Here is a 19,753-nt window from a genome sequence, read left to right on the forward strand (position 1 = left end):
CTTCCCATTGTTAAGCTCTCCATGAACTTGCATAAGCTTTCTCCTCTGCATTGAATCCACGACATTGTTTAACACTGGAGATGTATCAGCAGTGAGTTTGTGAGGAAAGGGCATTTATATGTATGTAATTGTCCACTGGTGATATTTCAGTTCTGTGTTAAAATGTCTACTACGGAGGGAATCTGTATGTCGGGAAGTCCAGCCACTGGCCATCAGGGAACTAAGACCTCCAGATGTGTGCACCAGAAAATAGAAGGCTCCTCCAGTCACTTGGTGACCTTCAGTGTGCTTCCTCTGAAAATCGGCCTCCACAACATCAATTTTACACTGGACACTTCGCTGGGAAGAGAAATCTTAGTAAAAACATTACGAGTGGTGGTAAGAAAACATGCTTTTCCCCCAATTCTTTCTTAAAAAACACTTCACACTTAAAAAAATATATTAGCACTTAAGTGATTCAGAGAGGCAAAGCAAATGCTAACATAAATGTAATAAAATGTTAACATTTGGGGGACTCAGGAAAGATTCTGGGGGGGTTTGTTTAGCTTAGTTTTCTAGCACTATTCTTATAACTTTGTCACTATTCTTTAATCTGAAATTATGTTTGAAAATTTCAAATGAATAATAACAGTTGCTCACTGTTAAAATGTGAAATGTTGAAAAAACACAAAGAAGAAAATAAAAATCACCAAAAACCCAGATACTTAAAGATGCCTATCTTACTAAGTTGGTATATAGCTTTCTAGGTCTTCTCCCCAAAAAAAGACAATCAAAAAATAGGCCTTAAAGTCTGAACAACACATTATGGTAAGTACTGAGATACAATAAATATAATATAGCCCATGCATTCACATTTGAGAAGCTATAGCCTAGAAAACTTTCCATTTTGTAAATAAATAAAGAAGCTCAAAAAGGAAAACTATCATTGGTTAATTATGTGCTACTTACTTATACAATCTGCTAAGTATTTTCCGATAGGCTCGAGATTCTTGCTAACAGTCAACATGGCTAGTTCATGATGAACTAGGTCTTCCTAGTCTTCATTCTCTGAGTTGTTTTCAGCCTTAAAATTGACTTCAGTGAATGTGTATTAACTTATTCTGTGCATGACACAGCCCACGCATCTTTTGATGGTGTTTCCTTGCACAGAATCTGGAATTGTGTGCTTCTCCACTTCCTGACATTGGATATAGTTATTGATTTTGTGTGTGATTGTCTCATCTGTCAAACACAGTCAAGCACTACTTCATGAACTTTTCTTTGAGATTAAATGAGCAAATATATCCAAAGCACTGAAATCAGCTGTTTGGCTTATAATAACTTATGTTTAAGCATCTGCTCTGATTATTATGCAAATAGTCAGAAACATTTATTCCTGCATGTATGCATATGAGTATTTATACATATTTGGTCTTTTCCAAAAAGAAGAAAAAAATATCTTTTAATTGAAAAAATGGTCAAGAAAAGCTGATCCAGGAATTCAAGTCATAGAAATTTAATTATGTTCTTAACTTAAAGTTTTTCTGCATTTATTTTAGCCAGAAGGCATCAAAAGGGAAAGTTATGCAGGTGCTACTCTGGATCCAAAAGGAATTTATGGTAGGCAAAATGATTTTGTATTTTATGTGGGATCTTTTGCTCAAGAAATTAAAGTATATGTGTATCCTGAAACTCTATTTTTCAAAATGTTATTTGAATCAGAAATATACATTTCTTAGTTATTAATCATTCCTTATGTATATGTGATACTATCATCTAGTTGGGCTTAGAAGAAAGAATACTAGTTTTAAAATGCAAAGCTTGAAATAGTAATAATTGTATTACTTTTTATATCAGTCATTTTATCTCCATCACAATAATAACTTATATTTTATAGAACTATCTGTCCAAGGAACACCTAAGAAAAAGCCACTTACATATATATTTACATGTATTTTTTTAAAACACAAATAACTTTGACTAATTACATAGACCCATTTTCATTGGTCCTGCTTTCTTATTTTTCCATGAAATGAGAGATTCAATCTTCTCAAAGTTTTACAAACACTTAAGCACGTAATCAAGACCTAAATATAATATGTATTAATTAAATTTGGAATGTGCTAGTTAATTGTTTTCAACAAAAATTACCTTATTTTTTCATCAGATTGTTTTTCATTTCTTTTAATGATATTGTAATAGGGTAAGGAATTAGCTACAAATCACAACCTATACTAAAGGTGTCATATCCTCTGGGAAAGGAAAGAGTCAAGACATTAAAACTTTAGTCATCTGCATATTGTAAACTGAATAAAGAGGACTTTAATATGAGAGACAACGAAAAATCAATACATGTACACGTATCCATATGAGAACTTTTTCTGTAATGTCTTCACACAAACTTCCTCCCATCTGATAGTGGAGAAACAAAAGTCCTGCCACCTGCAGTTACCATGTCCTTTGACTGCTTTTCCTTCTCACTATTATACTGACATTAGAACAAGCAGCTTTCTAAAGTGGCTTGATAAACATATTCTAGATGCAAGATAAGAATGACTTCTCTCTAGTGAAAAAATCTCTCCATTGAAAAGTTTGGTTAAAAAAAAGACCTATGTTTCTTCCCAATCATTTGTCATTTTTTTACTACTTAGATTTAGGTGTCTGTTACTTTCTAGAGAACTAACAGGATAAAAATTACAATCATTTCTGTCCAATATTTCAAAGATCTTATTGAATACTTCCAATATTTATACATATTGGAATTGCTATGCCAGTTTGATAATTCACATAATTCAGAGTTTTTTTTTTTTTTAAGCCTAAAATGTATTTGGAGAAGTAAATAGAAATAGTCAGTAGTCTTAGGAAATCTGAAGAAAAAAAAATCAGTGTGAGAGAAGAAGGTATCAGGAAAAAATGACCAAGAATAATTTAAATTGTGTGACATAGCTTAAAAAGAGACAAATGGGGATGCCATACTCAAGACTAACCCTAGTCTTTACCTTTTCTCTCTCCCTGACTACTACTCCTCTCATCTCTCCTCATATCTTGGATGCAGAGTTCAGTTCCGCATCCTTCCCTCACTTCCTGGCAAACTGTCATCACTGGTCTGGGCAAGCCCCTCTCATGTTTTTCTTTCTCCCTTCATCCTTGGCCCCCACTCCCACTTCCCTGACTCCAGAGGCAACTACTCAAACATGTGTGCTATCAATCTTTTGAGTAGGTAGGTCATGTCTCATGTCTTTGTGTCTCTTTAACACATATCATAAATGCTGGATGATTTCACTTCTATGTGGAATATAAAGAAGTGAGACAAAGGAACAGACAAAACTAACCCGAAACAAACCCTAGAAATCTGACTGTAGAACTGGGATTATTAGAGGGAGGAAGTAAAAGGAAGTGTGGTAGAGGATTATAGGTGCTTTGGTGGTAGATATGGTGTGGTCACATCCATCTGAAGAGGTATGAACCTATACTCCTAAATCATACACTGTGTTGTAAATTAATGTTACCTCAATTAAAAATATGTATATTGCATATATGGTTTATATTATACTATAAATCATATGCTAATGCTTTAACTTTTTTAGTTCAATATGCTGTTTTTAAAGAAATGTCTCTGTTGCTATGGGTACATTTAATTCACTGCTTCTTACAGAGTGTCCCAGAGAGTGTCTCACCACAATTTTAATATCCTTCGGTTAGTGAAGGGTTCCCCACTGCCATAAAAATGCTGCTGTGAATATCTTTATGTGCTTCTATGAATCTATAATTGAACATTTCTCTAGACGTTATATCCAGAAGTGAGACTGCTGGCTCAAAGGCCATGCAAATATTGAATGTCATTTACTTCTATCATTCTTTGGAATGAATGTACTATTCAGATCACAGTTCCATTTCTATTCGTTCTGTTACCTTGAGTAATTTGCTAAGTGTCAGGTTCCTCATCTATAAGATAAAAAAAATAAAATACCTATCATGCAGGATTGTTGTAAGGATCCAGTGAATTATTACATTCCAAGAATTTAGCAGAATGCTTGCTATTCTTATCAGTAAAATGATAAATATGATCACTTTATGAAATAAACCAATGATTACAGTAGATATAGTAGAAATGATATAGTAGTCTTATAGTAGACATGCTCTGATGCAGGTAGGCTCAGACTCCGTTGTACAGTGAAGAACAGCATCTAAGGGAGACCCCAAGGGAAAAGAACAGCATCTAAGGGAGACCCCAAGCTTCCCAATGAAGCTAATCATCACACATCCTAAATAACATGTTAGTTATTTTAGATTCCAGTTCCAAGAACAATTTTCTTTCTTTGGGGGAAAAAATTATATGCACCTTTTACTAATAAAAGATGTATACAACTTATTTATTTTCTCTCTCTTATAATGACCAGAAAGCTTACAGATGAAATTAATGTATTTAAAGAGCAAATATAAACTTAGTCTTTAATAAAACTCAGGAATTTTTAACTTTGTGCTTAAATTTTAATATTGCTACTATAAGAAAACCGTATTTTTAAAAATTCCTTGGATGTAGGTATATTATAATCTGCAAATCGTCTTCACTCAAGAATGCCATGTACAACCAGTCTTTCTAAATTTCAGGTCCTGCTAATAGACAGAAGGAGTTCCCATACAGGGTTCCATTAGATTTAGTCCCCAAGACAAAAGTCAAGAGGATCATGAGTGTAAAAGGTAAATTAACAAATGTCATTTTATTTCTCAATTTTTTTATTTGAACAAAAATCAAGTATTTTCATGATTATTCATTTCTCCTCTTCTCTACTCACCATATACAGTTCTACCTCTGAGAGTGCCCTACTCCTACGAAAGCCCCAACCACCTTTCCCAATGTCTCCTTCCTTTGGCCTCAGTTAATGGAGAGTCATTCTCCCATACTGGAGGGAGGGGGCTTTCATTGGCTTAAAGGCTTCTCAAAAATGGGGGTTCAACTGCTTCTAGACTTAAAGAATTTTTCACCATCTTAGTGGCCAGTCCTGCTTCATAGAAGGCTTGGTGACCTGTAAGTGATCCCAAGAGAGCAGCATTGCTCTGTCAGAATCCCAGTCCTGGGGTCTCTCTCCTCCAGTGTGTTTGTAGAAGTGGTGTGTTTGGTGGGGTTTTCCTGGTTCCTGGTTCCTGTTCTTGACCATTCAGTAATATTGCCCCAAAATAATAGACTGTCCTGAGAACATTTTATGGCTTTATCATATAAAATCTTGAAATCACAAAATCTTAGTTGTGGAAAGTACCCTTTGATCCTCCAACCCTGCTGTTGGATATATATATATATAAAAGGTGGCTTACCCCAGAATGAAGTGAGTTATGTATGGGTGGAGCCCTCCCAACACTTAAAGAGCATTCACATTTGAGGCTGTTTGCTTTGCTTTGTAGGAGGGTTGATTCTCAGGGCTTACAGTATTTAAAGATATCGGGTTGTGGGGTAACAATTTGCCATGTCCTCTACACAACTTACTACATCACACCATCTCACCATCTTGTGACAGGAATTTTTTTTTTAAAAGATTTATTTATTTGTTCATACAGAACTGGGGTACAGGCCAGAGATATGGAGGGTGAGAGGATTCACCAGGGACAGAGTGGGGAGCAAAACAGGCAGATCGACCAAGTACACTGCTGAGGGGAGCAGCGGGCGGGTCAGGAGAGGTCTGTCGCACCATGTGGATCTCCTCCGGGCAGGTGGGGATAGAAATCATGCGGAAGTGGTTTAAGCTTCTTTGTGCTGTTCTTTAACCTGCTGCGCCACCAGGGAGGCCCCCCCACACACACACAGGAATTTTTAAGCTTGTTTTTAGTGTTTCCTTTAAAACTATCTTCTTAACAAGATCTTTTTTTTCTCTCTTTCACCAGCTGAGAATTAATTAAATTACCTTTATGAAAATGGAAAAGAATAGTGATGATTACTCATCAGTATTTAAACATACTAAGGTTAAAATTAATAGAAATTGTGATCTACTTGTATTTTATTTTATTGTTTCAGGAATGCTTCTAGGTGAGGTTATGTCTGCAGCTCTGAGTCAGAAAGGCATTGAAATCCTTACCCACCTCCCCAAGGGGAATGCAGAAGCAGAACTGATGAGTGTTGTCCCAGTATTCTATGTTTATCACTACCTGGAAGAAGGAAGTAATTGGAAGATTTTTTATCCTGACTCATTAGCTAAAAAACAAGACATGGAGAAAAAAATGAAACAAGGTAAAAATATCTACTATATCTATTATATATAAAGATCTTGTAATTGCTGGACTAATGTTTAATTGAATTAGTACTTAAGTTGCTATGAGTTATTATACAAAAGTTTAACTGTAAAGCATTTCAGCCCCTCAAAAAAATCCAGAGGTGAACTTAACTATAAAAATAAATACTGTTTAGGCCCTCCCTGGCACAGTGAGTTAAAGCACAGCACTGCAAGCAAGTTGCAGCTGCTTCAGTGTGAGTTCCATATCTGACCCCGGAGGTGATCCACATGGCACAGCAGACCTCGCCTGTCTCGCCCACTGCTTCTCTCAGCAATGTACTTTGTCAGTCTGCCTGTTCTGCTCCCCACTCTGTCTCTGGTGAATCCTCTCACCACCCCTGCACCTCTGACCTGTATGCCAGTTCTGTATGCATGATAAATAAATGTTTAAAAATAAATAAATACTATTTGGAGCATTTTGGCTTAACTTAACAAAAGGCCTGGATGAGAGACAAGACACCTGGGTTCCAAACCCTATAGACACTTCCTTCCTTCTTAAATGAACTCAGAATGTTCTACTTGATAATTCCCATTCAAGCAATTCAAATATTTTCTCTGAGAAGTTCAGTGTTGGTCAAAATAATATGCTTGCTGCCCAACCCCAGAAGAATTTTCCTATTCCCATGAAGCACTCTTTGAGTGAAAATGCAGGTCAGTGAAGCATTGTATTCTTTCTCTGGTGCCTCTTAGGAATAATGAGCATCATGTCCTACAGAAATGCTGACTACTCTTACAGCATGTGGAAAGGTGGAAGTTCTAGCACTTGGTGAGTGAAAGATTGACTTTCTTGTCTGTTGTTTTATTACCTAACCAATAACACCTTCGTAGAAAACATGCATCCAGTTGTTCAGCCAAAAAGTCTTCACTACTCGCTTACAAACCACATCTGAGCCAGCAAATATTTTGGCTGCACCTTCAAAATATATCTTTAACTGTTTCTCATCAACCCCATTGTAACATCCTGGCACAAGGCACAAGTCACTCTCCCCTACCACCCGGATTATTGCACTAGCCTCCCCTGGTCTCATGGCTTCCATAATTGTCCCTCCTCAGTCATACCCAAACAGATGCAGGAATAATTCTGTTAAAACATGTTAGGTCACACCTCTGCTCAATGCTATTTAGGAGTGGCCTTTTTTTTTTTTTTTTTACTTTGCACTCTAATTGACATATAACATATTAGTTTCAGGTGTAGAGCACATTTTTAACACATTTACAATCTAGAGTAATTGACCTTTAGCACATGCCCTTTCACTACTGAGAATTCACTGGATTTTATAAAAAACATACTATCAATCTTTGACAAAATGTTTAATTAAAACACAGCATCCAATCACTCTATAGATTCTACTGTATAAAATATTTTTAACAAGTTTACAATCTAGAATAATTGACGTTTAGATCATGTACTTTCACTATACATAGTCCACAATATTTCATTCTTTGTTCTCCTATTTTCTGTAATCTCATCTTTGCCCATGACCTTCACAACTTCCATGCCAGTGGTTTCCTAGTCGTTTCCTAGTTGATTTATAAAACTCTGACTTCTTTCCTAAGCTCCTTTGAACACAATCTATGACAATTCCTTTGAATACAATCTCTTGTTTTTCTATTCCCTTAATCAATGCGTAGAAGCACTTTATGCTTTGTCCACACTCACAGGCTTGACTCCTTGCTTTTTTTTTTTTTTTAAACTATATATCTAATCAGTCATCAAGTCCCACCGAGCTAACCATGTGTGGGTAGCATGTTTTAAAAGAAAGATGTGTAGACCCTAGGAACACACTAACCAGAGGATAACCACCATGGTCAGGGGTGGGAATTGACACAGACAGAAAACTACCACAGCAGTAACTAGATGCCTGGAAACAGGAAATTCCCCAAACAAGATGTGTCAGTAAACACCCAGAACCTCTATACAATTCTAGAGCAAGTCTTATGTAAGACTAAGATAACATCTTGTCAGATGCATAGAAACATCTGGAGACTATCCTAGAACAAATGCCCTAAGTTTCTTGAAAGATACATATACAGAAGAAAATGGCAGTTGCCTGTATTCTTTCAAAAATAATTTTGAGAAATACAGGGAAGATACAAAACCTAATAAGGTTTCCTTGTTAGGTAATAAATTCTGCTTTTATTGTGTGGATTGGGCAGAGAAGAGATAACTACTCCCAAATATTGGGGAAGGGAATTCAGACCTCAGATGGGGGTAGATTAAATGCCCTGTACAAATTTTATGAATTAGAATTTTATGATCTTACTCTTCCATGGCTAATGTTCATGGGTCAGTGCTTTGACTTAAAGCCATTTGTTTTGACTATTATCTTTGACTTTTGAGATTTTTTTATCATCAGGCATCCATTTTTAGCTTGTGTGCTGGCTGATAATATTGTAGTCACAGAAAATATGCTGCTCACAATTACTGACAATATTTTGGAGATTTTCTTAAAATCTTCTTTTCCTTTGTAAAACCATGACAACCTACTTAGGAATTATATTTGAGTGCTGCTTTCTTTTAAGCAATAAACATTGTATAAATTGGAAGCCAAAAAAGAACTCAATGTCTAAATATTTGTTGACTGTTTTTTTTTTTTTCTTAAAGGTTAACAGCTTTTGTTTTAAGAGTGCTTGGGCAAGTAAACAAATACATAAAACAGGACAAAAATTCAATTTGTAATTCTGTTTTTTGGCTGGTTGAGCATTGTCAACTAGAAAATGGATCTTTCCAGGAAAAGTCCCAGTATGAACCAGTAAAATTGCAGGTAAGAAACTGAAAATTACAAGTTAGCAATAGTTTTATTTGCAAATTTGATTTTGTTCTCATCCCATTTTAGAAGGATGAAAAAGAGAGGAAGAAAATATATGTAGTCCTACAGGAAACTCCTTGTACATGCAGACAAAGAACTTGAAAGGTCTTCTTGTACTGCCCTTCAGTCATTTCTACTTAGATCAGATAAATATTAGACATCCTGTATAACAGGCATTCGTAGTTCACAAGGTGTGAATGTTAGAGATCTCAGCAGATCTGAAATGTACTAATTTGTCTGTATATCCTTGGTATATAATCTATACCTGAAATTCAGAGCCTTCTTGTAGGGCCAAACTCTAAGGTGTTGTCATATAAGATGGAAGGGACCCAGTTATACTGTTAGCAAGAGAGATTGGGTTCAGTTTATTAAACACTGCAACAAACTGTTATATGTGATTGGAACCCACGTATATGCTTAAATTACAAAGTAATTACAATATCTGTCTAAAATGTCACTACATTATCTTTCCAAAGCCATTGATCTTTCACTCCTTAGAACATTTTTTAAAGACTTCAGCACATTTGGGGTTTATTTTTCCTGCCCCAGTCTAATCCTTTTCATATCTGGCATACTGACTCTCTTACTAAAGGGATCTCACAGTGGTCTTCATTGCACTAATAGATTAGGACACCAACAAGAGATGAGGATAACTGACATCATCTGGGCGCTACTTGAAGAATAATTTTTTTTCTTACAATATTCACCTATCCACCCATCCTTTCATCCACCCACCCATCCATCTATCTACATTCATTCAACAATCATTCACAGAACATCTAGTATGTGCACAGGTCTATTATGGGCACAATGGGTGAGGGAAGTGGAGAAAAATCCATACTATCCCTGCCGTGAAGGAGCTCACATGCTGGTACAAAAAGTAGGGTATAAAAGCCAGCAATTCTGATCAAGAAATAAGTATGCATGCTCATTCAATAAGTATTTGTTAAATGTGTACTAAGTGCTGTCTAGCGGACACACAACGATGAACAAAACTGTTGTGGTCATTAAAGCCATAGAGCTTACAGCCTGGCAGAGATATCAGACATTAAGTCACTTCAAATGTATGGTACTTGTTCAGAAGAAGGAAATATTTCATTGACAGCAAGGGTCTAACTTAAATTAGGAGAGCTTAATAAAAAAAAATAAATGAGCTTACCTGGGAGAAAGAGAGGCAGGAAGAGTGTTCCAAGGAGAGTAATCAGTATACCTGGTATTTTGAGGTGGAGAGAGGATGGTTTGTTTAAAGAGCTTGCAGTGAGTGGCATGGCATAAAGCTGGCAAGGTAAGTCACACTTCTTGGAAGATCATATAAATACTGCATTGAAAGTCATTGCCCTAAAGAGGAAAAAATATGGACAAATAGCTCTTCAAAAGTACTTCCTTCTGGAGGTGACATTTTAAGAGGATCTTAAAGAAGGGGGGTCAATTAAAATGTGGTGAAGAAGTATAAAATGTAGTTTCAAGATGGAAAGGTGGGAGAGAGATGGACAAGTGAAGGCACATAGGAGTTTACTGAGAAGGGGTGAGCAGTCCAGCTGGCGTGCATGAAGGACAGAAAGAGAGGTTCAAAACAGAGATTAGAACAAAGTTGTTCCACTTTGAAAACATTTTACTCTCTTTTTTAAACTTGAATTATTTTTTAGGGTATCTTGCCTACAGAAACCAGAGAAAAAACTTTGTATCTTACAGCCTTTGTTGTGATAGGAATTAGAAAGGCTTTTGATATATGTCCATTGATGGTAAGTAAGATTTCTTTCTCTAATACCCATTATCTGTTTCTGTACCATGTACTGGGGTTGGGGGACACCTTGAAAACAGCTTTCACTCCAGAATCTAAGGACTTCAGAAATAAGATAGATATTAAAAACCACCTAGCCCAGCCTACTCTTGACAGTTGAGAAGACTGAGACCTGTAAAAAGGATGGATTTACCTGTCTAGGGTTGCAAGCTACTGAATTGTAGAGCTGGGGCCAATAACTTCATACAGTCATGAGAGAATGACTCAGTGTCCCCAGCTTCCTTCTTTTAACTCTGCCCCATGAATGAAGTGCATGTGCCAGTTGTTACATAGTCGGGCACTCTGCAAGTACTAAAGATGCACTGTGGCATGCTTGCTTCTTTGAGTTGTGTTGCCTCATTTACTTGGAAACTGAGGAGAGAAAGGTAACAATTCACCTAAGTGATCAAAAGAAAGAACCCCAAAGGGAAGATCTGGGAGAGACAGATCCCTGAGCTGATGTTAAAGACTCTTGCCTGTTAATCACAGGTAAATTAGATTTTTCCTTTAAACCAACATACAGAGCTGAGATGGAAAAGCCCAAAGGGATTCATAGGACATGAACCACTAAACAAGACAATATTTCAAGACAATAGTTTGCTTCAAGAGAATTGATATTTATATTTAACAGTACAAAACATTCAACGAGGACCATTTCCCAGGGGCCTAGGGACAAGTTAACATCTTTTGGCACATAAATGGGAGACAGAGCTGGAGCCAGAAGAGCAGCAACCAGGTGAGATGCTAACAGCATCGCACCAAGTCTCCTCCTAGTTCACTTAACCAAAATAACTGTTAATTGTCTCAGGACAAAGTTATAGAGATAATTTCCCCATGAATCCTTAGGATCAAAAAGCATTATAGCAAACTGACTCTTTTCCACTACTTAACAATTGTATTTAGTAAAACTCCTTTTGAATATGTGAACCTGTCTCAATTTGCTGAGGGGGAAGAGTGAGAGGTAGTTGTGTTTGATGCTTCTCTCTGGAAGCTAGGTCTGATGGGGGAAGCAGAAACTAAAGGTTAAAACTTATCAGGGGAAGTGAGATTTCAGAGACAAAAGCAAGCTCATTTGGGGAACCACTTTTCCCCTTGTGAGATTAGGCATTGCCCCTTCTTCTGGGAAGATTTGTTTCAACAACACATCCTTTCCATTAGGTCACTTCTCTTCTCAGCCTTTCTACCTGCTTCAAGATAGTGCCTCCTGGGGGACTTCACATCAGTTGATAGAAAGGTTGATGGTTAACAAAGAATCTCAAATTTCTTCTGCTCTCATTTTCAGGAAATCGATAAGGCTCTAACTAAAGCTGATAACTTTCTGCTTGAAAACACCCCATTAGCCCAAAGCACTTTTACACTGGCCATTGCCTCTTATGCTCTATCCCTGGGAGATAAAACTCACCCACAGTTTCGCTCAATTGCTTCAACCCTGAAGAAGAAAGCTTCAGTTAAAGGTATGACTTGCTCCATACATTTATTTAGCAAGCCTTCCTAGACATGGAGAGTCTGCTAATTCTGGGGAGGGGATGGTGGCCTGCAGAGTTAACAAAGAGACAGTCCCTGCCCTCAAGAACAAGCCATCACAACATAATGTAATAAGTGCTAGCACTCAGTCACTCATTCATCCAACATCTCTTATTCTATTATTCATTCCTTAATCCAACAAATTGGTATTGAGTATCTGATATGTGCCAGACACAATTCTAGGCTTTGAGGTAAGGCAAAAAAAAAAAAATATCAAAAACAATTCCAGACTCTTGATAAACTTACATTCTAGTGAGAGATAGAGAATAAATAAACATTGACTACAGGAAATTGGGTGGTGAGGAATTGATGTGAGGGTGTGAGCTGTAATTTTAGATAGGGTGGTCAGGCTTAAGCCTAACTGAGAAAGTGGAGACCTGAAAGAGGTGAAGAAACAAGTTGGTGGCTTTGGAAAGGATGTTTCTAGGAGAGAAGTAGCATGTGCAGCCGCCATAAGGCTGCAATATGCCCGGTGCTCCAAGAAAATGTATGAGGCTGGAGAGGAGTGAACTGCTAGACAGGAAGGGTGGGTGAGAGGTCAGGTGGAACCATGAAGATCATCCCCATATCATCCCCAGAATTCTGCAGGACTTCTGTGTATGGCTGTACAATGGACAAGGCGCCCAGTAAGTAGGTGGCCCAGCCATTCTGCCCAGAGCAAGGGGTGCCCATGTCTTACATTAAGGTGCTGGAAGCCCTAGAACTTTAATTCCATTACAAAGGAAAAGGGAAGACATTAGAGGAAGTTGAGCAGAGGAGTATTTGACCTGCTTACATTGTACGTCGAGGTCAACAAAAAAGCATGTACTTTGTCTTGAAGAATAAAGAGAGTGCTTCTCATAGACCAAGAGTCAAAGAATGGGAAGGTGGGGGTGGAGCACTAACCCTGTGCCTGCATAGCACAGGCTGGGTTGGATGTCTAAATCTTCTCTTGACTACAGTTTTCTGAAAGTTTGATAAATTTTACATGAGGTTTATCACTATCTAAAATATTTGATTCCTGTTATCATTTAAAAATGACTGAATGCTGTCATACACCTCAAACCCACACATAAGTACTTTTAAAATGACACAGAAGAAATGCCTTGGATGCTTAATCATAAAATTATAGGATTTAATATAGAGTCCCATAGAACCGAAAGAATTTGTCCATGGTGTCATGGTCAGTTAGGAGTAGAGACTAGAACCTGGAGCACTAATTTTCAGCTTACTGCACTTTCCACTGGGCTTCGCCCTAGGGTATGATATAGGACCTCCTTTCTAAATCAAGACAAACAATGTTAAAGGATCTTGTTTTGTATTGGGCATATTGAGCAAGTTCCTCTTATCAAAGAGTAAAGAACTTCTAGAAAGCTTCTAGGATTATATCAAATTCACATTGTTAATCATACTAATGACTGATTTATTGATGATCAGGTAGTCAACCCATGTATCGTTTTTGGAAAGATGATCTTGAACAGCAAGCCCGTTCTTCTCACACCAGTACAGCACGTATGGTAGAAACCACTGCCTATGCTTTACTCACCAGCCTAAGTTTAAAAGAGATAAATTATGTTAACCCAATCATCAAGTGGCTGTCTGAAGAGCAGAGGTATGGAGGAGGCTTTCACTCCACCCAGGTAATGTTTCCTTGACTGTTTCATCTCCTTGGTGACATTTTACTGCCTCCCACACCTCACATTGCATACTTACTCTGCACTCCATGCTTTTATCCACCAAATGAGCACATATGAGACATGAACAAATGACCAGCACTGAGAACCTCTTAGAGGTCATCTACTAATACCCTTCTTACTCAGAGAAGGAACTCAGCCATTGGAGGTTCATGCAGGGAGTTAGTGGCAAATCCATAATCAGAACTCACAGCTTCCAAAACCAAGCCCATGACTTCCTTATTGATTCTTAGTGACCATGCAGGGCTAACAAGGTGATAAACAGTTGTGTCATATCCAATGTTGCCATGGCTGTCACACAGGCTAAGCTACTGATATTCCCTACCCGTCAAAAATAAATATTAATCATTGAATTTCATCTAACTACCAATGCACATTCATTTGAGTATATATATTTCACATTATAACAATTACATAGTTGTGTAATTATATGTATTTGCATCGCTTTGGACAAGATATTTGCTTTCCCTCTTGAATACTCAAGAGGGACTTTCTGTATTTAGAATGAAAAGTTTGGGTTTTCCAGGAAATTTCCAGCTTAAACATTACTTGAATTGTTAAGTTCTCTTCCAGCACTTAAATCCTAATGTACATCCACAGTCTAGCTCAAATGTTAACATAGTCTCTATTTCATGGATGTTTGGGCAATGATGGAGCATTTATGTATAAAATTTAGAGCTAGCGGGATGCTTTAGGACTACTTTAGTCATCATCTAATCCAGGAAGGCAAAGGGATTTCACCTTAGGGACAACTGTAAGCTCATCAGGAGTTTCCTACTGATCAGCATTGTCTGTCCTGGCCATAAGCAGAGAACAGCTCTGAGCTAGATACATTTTCCTGGTTTCATCTTCCCAAGGAAGATGATGTCCAGAAAGCCATCCATTTATGACTACCATGTGCAATACCTGCTAAATGTAAGGGGTTTCAAGATATACTACTTACACCCATGAAACTTATATTACAGTGGGAGAGGTCAGTGTTCAACTATAGTTACAAGTATTACAAATTGAGATGAAGACTGAAAGGGATGGAAGGGGAACATGAAAACAGAATAACGAAAACAGGGACATGTTTTGATAAGGAGATATTTAAGCCGAGACCCATGGATGAGAAAGAGTTCTGCAAGGAGTTTGAGTCATTCTGCTGCTGTCACACACTCCAGATACGCAGAGAACCAGACCTGAGGCTGCATGTTCTTCCTGTCCCTGGTAACAGTAGCATACTTACAGATAGGCAGGGAGGGGGATAAGAGAGACCTTACCTTCCAACTCCACGTGATGCCTCTTAGCCAGCTTCATTCCATTGGCTGAAATTTCATACGCAGATGGTGCTATTTCACCCTCTCATAAGGAAGGGCATTTGGAAATAGAGTCTATATAGATAAGAAAAACTTATTTTTATGTCTTGGTGATTGTTGACAGGATACGATCAATGCCATTGAGGGCCTAACAGAATATTCACTCCTGGTGAAAAAATTCCAATTGAACATGGACATCAAAGTTTTTTATAAGAATAAAGGTGACTTCTACCATTACAAAGTGACAGACAATCATTTCCTTGGGAAACCAGTAGAGGTAAATGAAAATTTTAACATTTTATAATATTTATAATCAGATGGGACCTTTAAAAATTACCTGATCCACCCTTACTTTTTTAAATATATCTCCTTAAGCATACGTGTATCCCTGATATGTCCTAAGCAGGAGTACCTGCTGCCTCCTGGACATCGAGCATTCAAAATGAAAGCACAATGTATCTGTGGACTTTGGTGAGAGCCCATTAAAACAAACAGAAAAGTAAGACCCTCGATAGTGATGTGAAAGGACAAAGGGAGGATTGTGACCCAGCTGAGAGGTGGAAAGAGTTTGTCAAATACATCCAATTGGTAGGGTTAAGTCTGGAAGAATCAGAATCAGTCAACCAGGTGAAGAGAAGAGAAGAACCTTCCAGAATAGAGAACAGCAAGCACACAGGTATGGCTGTAGAATAAGACAAGTCACATTTGCAGATCTGCCAGTGACTCCACCCAGACTGGTCACACTAAAGGCTGCGGCCAAAGCAAATTTGCCCTCCCAGTCCCCCAACAGCATATCCCATGTCCTTTCCTTACCACTGAATGTTTGATAAAATCCTGTGAGAATTTCCCAAAGAAAAGGAGACCAACATCAATAATAGTAACCACTAGCCTATAGCTGCTAATACATATTTTTAAATTATCACATTTATATTATTTTAAAGTACATATAAATATATAAATAGCTGAAAATAGCTCTTACTATCCATATATTCCACTATCAGCAAAGTAAATAGGCATGAGGGAAAAAAATTAACACAACAATCACACATTGGTGTTCCATAGTAAGACATACAAATATCAGTAAGGAGAGAAACATAAACATATTCCAATACTTGGAAATCCAGAGGTTTTGCATAAAAATCTGGTTTCCAGGCCCTCCCTGGTGGCGCAGCAGGTTAAAGCACAGCACTAAGAAGCTAAAGCCACTTCAATACAAGTTCGATCCTCTGCCCGGAGGTGACCCACATAGCATGGCAGACATCTCCTGACCTGCCTGCTGCTCCCCTCAGCATTGTACATCTTCCATCTGTCTGTTCTGCTCCCCATTCTGTCTCTGGTGAAGACTCTCACCACTCCTGCACCTCTGGCCTGTACCCCAGTTCTGTATGCATAAGTAAATCTTTTTTTAAAAAATCTGGTTTCCAAATGCTCTTGAAAAACCAAAAGATCTGGTGGTAAGATCTTTTGTGTCTTGGTGATTGTCTTTGAGGAGCTGAGAATACTTACTCATGTCTTCTTCTCTTTAGGGGTGACACTGTTAGGGGCCTCTTGTCATCGTAAAATCATTTAAAACTTAGTCCATGGCACTGCCTAAGTGTGAAACCTAGCCTGCTTTATACTGAAGAGTAGGGCAGCCCTCTCTTTCCACTGTTCTGTCCTCCCTGCCTATTAAATAAAAGAAAACTTGGTCTGTGTCCAACTTTCCAGGTGCCTCTCAATGATGACCTGGTCATCAGTACTGGATTCAGCAATGGCGTGGCTACAGTGCACGTAAGTATTTCACTGCAAGCCTGCTATGTGGGAGTTAAATGACTGCTTATTCTAGGTAATATAAATGAAAGGGAGTGACTTTGCCATGAAATCTGTGTTTGGGTAACCATGACTAAAGTAAGATTCATTTATCTGATCTTCTCTAGCTTTCTTGACAGCTGGCCTCACAATTTCTTTTTGAAAATGGCAATGTTGATCTTTGCATGTAGATAGTCTATATATTTGTAGAAATTATATATCTATAACGTAATACATAATTACATTTGTTTTATGGTTATATATACATAGGTAAGTGTGTAGATGCACACATAAACATTTTAAAGTTAGTAACAGTTGCATCTCTTTTATGGAGCACCATCGTGGACTCTGTGTGTTTATTAAACACACATAAATATAAATATATACAAGTATATGTATATGTTATGTGTATTAAATACATATATTTTTGTCTGTACGTACTTTAGCCATAGGTTACATAGACATACCCAGACAGCTTAGAGAAACTTGAAACGGCCAGATGACTAAAATAAAATAAACTGTATTCTGAGAATAAATTGTTTTTAATTATGCACTTTCCTTTAGCACATTTACTTGTCTCAAACTGTTTATAGGATTGTACTAGGAGGTGGGATGGGTTGTCTAATTTTTGATCATTTTAGTTACTCTCAATATACGTGCTTTTGGCAAGACCCCACCCATCCATGCACACCTATAATATGTTGCTCACCACAGTGCTCTGTGCACTCCCTGAGGGTTAATGGTACATGTCAAATTAGAGTGTATTGGCCCAGGGATTAATGTTTGAGGGAGTTTTCTGTGGAGTAAGGTGCTCAGATTTGGCTGCATAGGATCTGACCAAAACCCTTCCTGGTCAAAAGTTGGCTTGTTGATTTTGGCTTTCTGAGCTAAGCTTAGGTTGTAGAATTTTCTGAAAGTACAGCTGCTGCAAGTGTTCACTATTTAGATTATGAAAATGATACCTAAGCCTCTAATTGCACAACAGCTTGGTGCCCTTTCTACCTTCTCATTTTAACTAAAATCTTTTTGTTTATTTGTCCAAATGCAGGTAACAACTGTGGTTCACAAAATTAGTACCTCTGAGGAAGTTTGCAGCTTTCATCTGAAAATTGAAGTCCAGGACATGGAAGGTAAAAGCATGACTTCCACTGTAATTTTGGCCAAGCATAAAGAATGTCAGGAGCTTCCCTGACTAGGAAAAATGTGCTTGCTCAGAAAATAAAATTTTTTAATTAAATTCCTTAGCAGATTCACATCTCAGTAAACCTTACCATCATTTATCATAATAAAGGGAATTCGTTAATAATAGCTGGAAACTGATATTAGACAACTTAATAACTAAGTTAAATATATGTGCCATTGATCAAGAAATTATTTTTACTAACTACATTATTTCTAAAGAATGTAACTAGTTTTGAAACCACAAGAAGGTGTAATCTCAGATCCTTGAATTCTGTTACTTTTATGTCAGTTCCAGGACCTGGACTTCTTTATTGCCTGCTGGGATTCTATCCCCACCTTGTCTGTACTCCAGGAGGCCTGACTAGTGTACATTTCTCTGCCTCTGCCTTCACCTTGGTCTCTCCACTACTTATGTTCTTGTTTTTATATGCCTTTTTTTTTTACCCTGCTTTAGTGAACTGGTTCTCATCCAAATGCAAATCCACTTGCACACTCCAGTGGTCAAGGGTGTGCTGCCTCTCTGCTCTGAAATCTTCTATTCAAGGCTCAGAAATCTGTTCCCCTGGAAACTATCAAACTACCAGCAAAGCCAGGCATCAACTCTCCCTCCTTCCACCCTCCTCCTAAACATGTTACTGATGCATATTTACCTTAAATGACTCCTTAAGTTTTGAATTCTTTGACAGTTTACAGTTTATAATCTTATAAATGACAATTAGAATGACTTGTTCTAATTATTTAAAGTCTAGTCTCATTATTTAAAGATATTTTTGGTATCACCAATAAGCCTGAATTTCCATTAAAATCACCAAGAGTGCCAACTTCAACATCACAAATCATTTTAAGTGTATTCAGAGACCTGCTCATTAATGATTTTGCTCTTGATAGTTTCCAAAAACAGCTGACAATCGCTTACTCTCATTTTTGTTTGCTTATTTGTTCACTTGTGTTAGCATCAAGCATCAGAGGCTATGGGAACTCAGAATACAAGCGCATAATGGCGTGTGCCAGGTGAGCCAGTTTCCACAGGGGAGTCCAGATGGCAAGATCTCACTTTTGTTATGGTATCATTTCTTCACATCTTTTTAATTTTAAAATAGCCAGATGTAAAATTGCTCATGCTTTTCAATGCAGAACTTAGTGGGTTTTTTAAAAAGATTTATTTATTTTTGCATACAGAACTGGGGTACAGGCCAGAGGTGCAGGGGCAGAGAGAGGATTCACCAGAGATAGAGTGGGGAGCAGAACAGGCAGGTCGATGAAGTACACTGTTAAGGGGAACAGTGGCTGGGTCAGGAGAGGTCTGCTGTGCCATGTGGGTCACCTTCAGGGCGGGTGGGCAGGTATCAAACTCATGCTGAAGTGGCTTTAGCTTCTTAGTGATGTGCTTTAATCTGCTGCGCCACCAGGGAGGGCCCCGTAGTGGGTTTTCTTAAGTAGCTACTTACATAGAGAA

General features: G+C 37.8%; 1 protein-coding gene across 1 annotated transcript in view; it reads left to right on the plus strand.

The window, feature by feature from the left end:
* The window catches only part of C5 (complement component 5), a 75,242-nt gene that overhangs the window by 41,076 nt on the left and 14,413 nt on the right, over positions 1-19,753 (plus strand). The window contains exons 21-33 of the mRNA XM_004677384.2: positions 151-378; positions 1,539-1,599; positions 4,591-4,680; positions 5,987-6,199; positions 6,933-7,008; positions 8,848-9,007; positions 10,699-10,794; positions 12,115-12,286; positions 13,773-13,975; positions 15,452-15,604; positions 17,035-17,097; positions 18,164-18,245; positions 19,251-19,308. Of these exons, the coding sequence (XP_004677441.1) occupies positions 151-378; positions 1,539-1,599; positions 4,591-4,680; positions 5,987-6,199; positions 6,933-7,008; positions 8,848-9,007; positions 10,699-10,794; positions 12,115-12,286; positions 13,773-13,975; positions 15,452-15,604; positions 17,035-17,097; positions 18,164-18,245; positions 19,251-19,308 (1,655 nt within the window). The remainder of the gene's footprint in view (positions 1-150; positions 379-1,538; positions 1,600-4,590; positions 4,681-5,986; positions 6,200-6,932; positions 7,009-8,847; positions 9,008-10,698; positions 10,795-12,114; positions 12,287-13,772; positions 13,976-15,451; positions 15,605-17,034; positions 17,098-18,163; positions 18,246-19,250; positions 19,309-19,753) is intronic.

Source organism: Condylura cristata, unplaced genomic scaffold (assembly GCF_000260355.1).
Source record: "Condylura cristata isolate star-nosed mole 26May11 unplaced genomic scaffold, ConCri1.0 scaffold00006, whole genome shotgun sequence".
In the NCBI taxonomy this organism is placed as follows: Eukaryota; Metazoa; Chordata; class Mammalia; order Eulipotyphla; family Talpidae; genus Condylura; species Condylura cristata.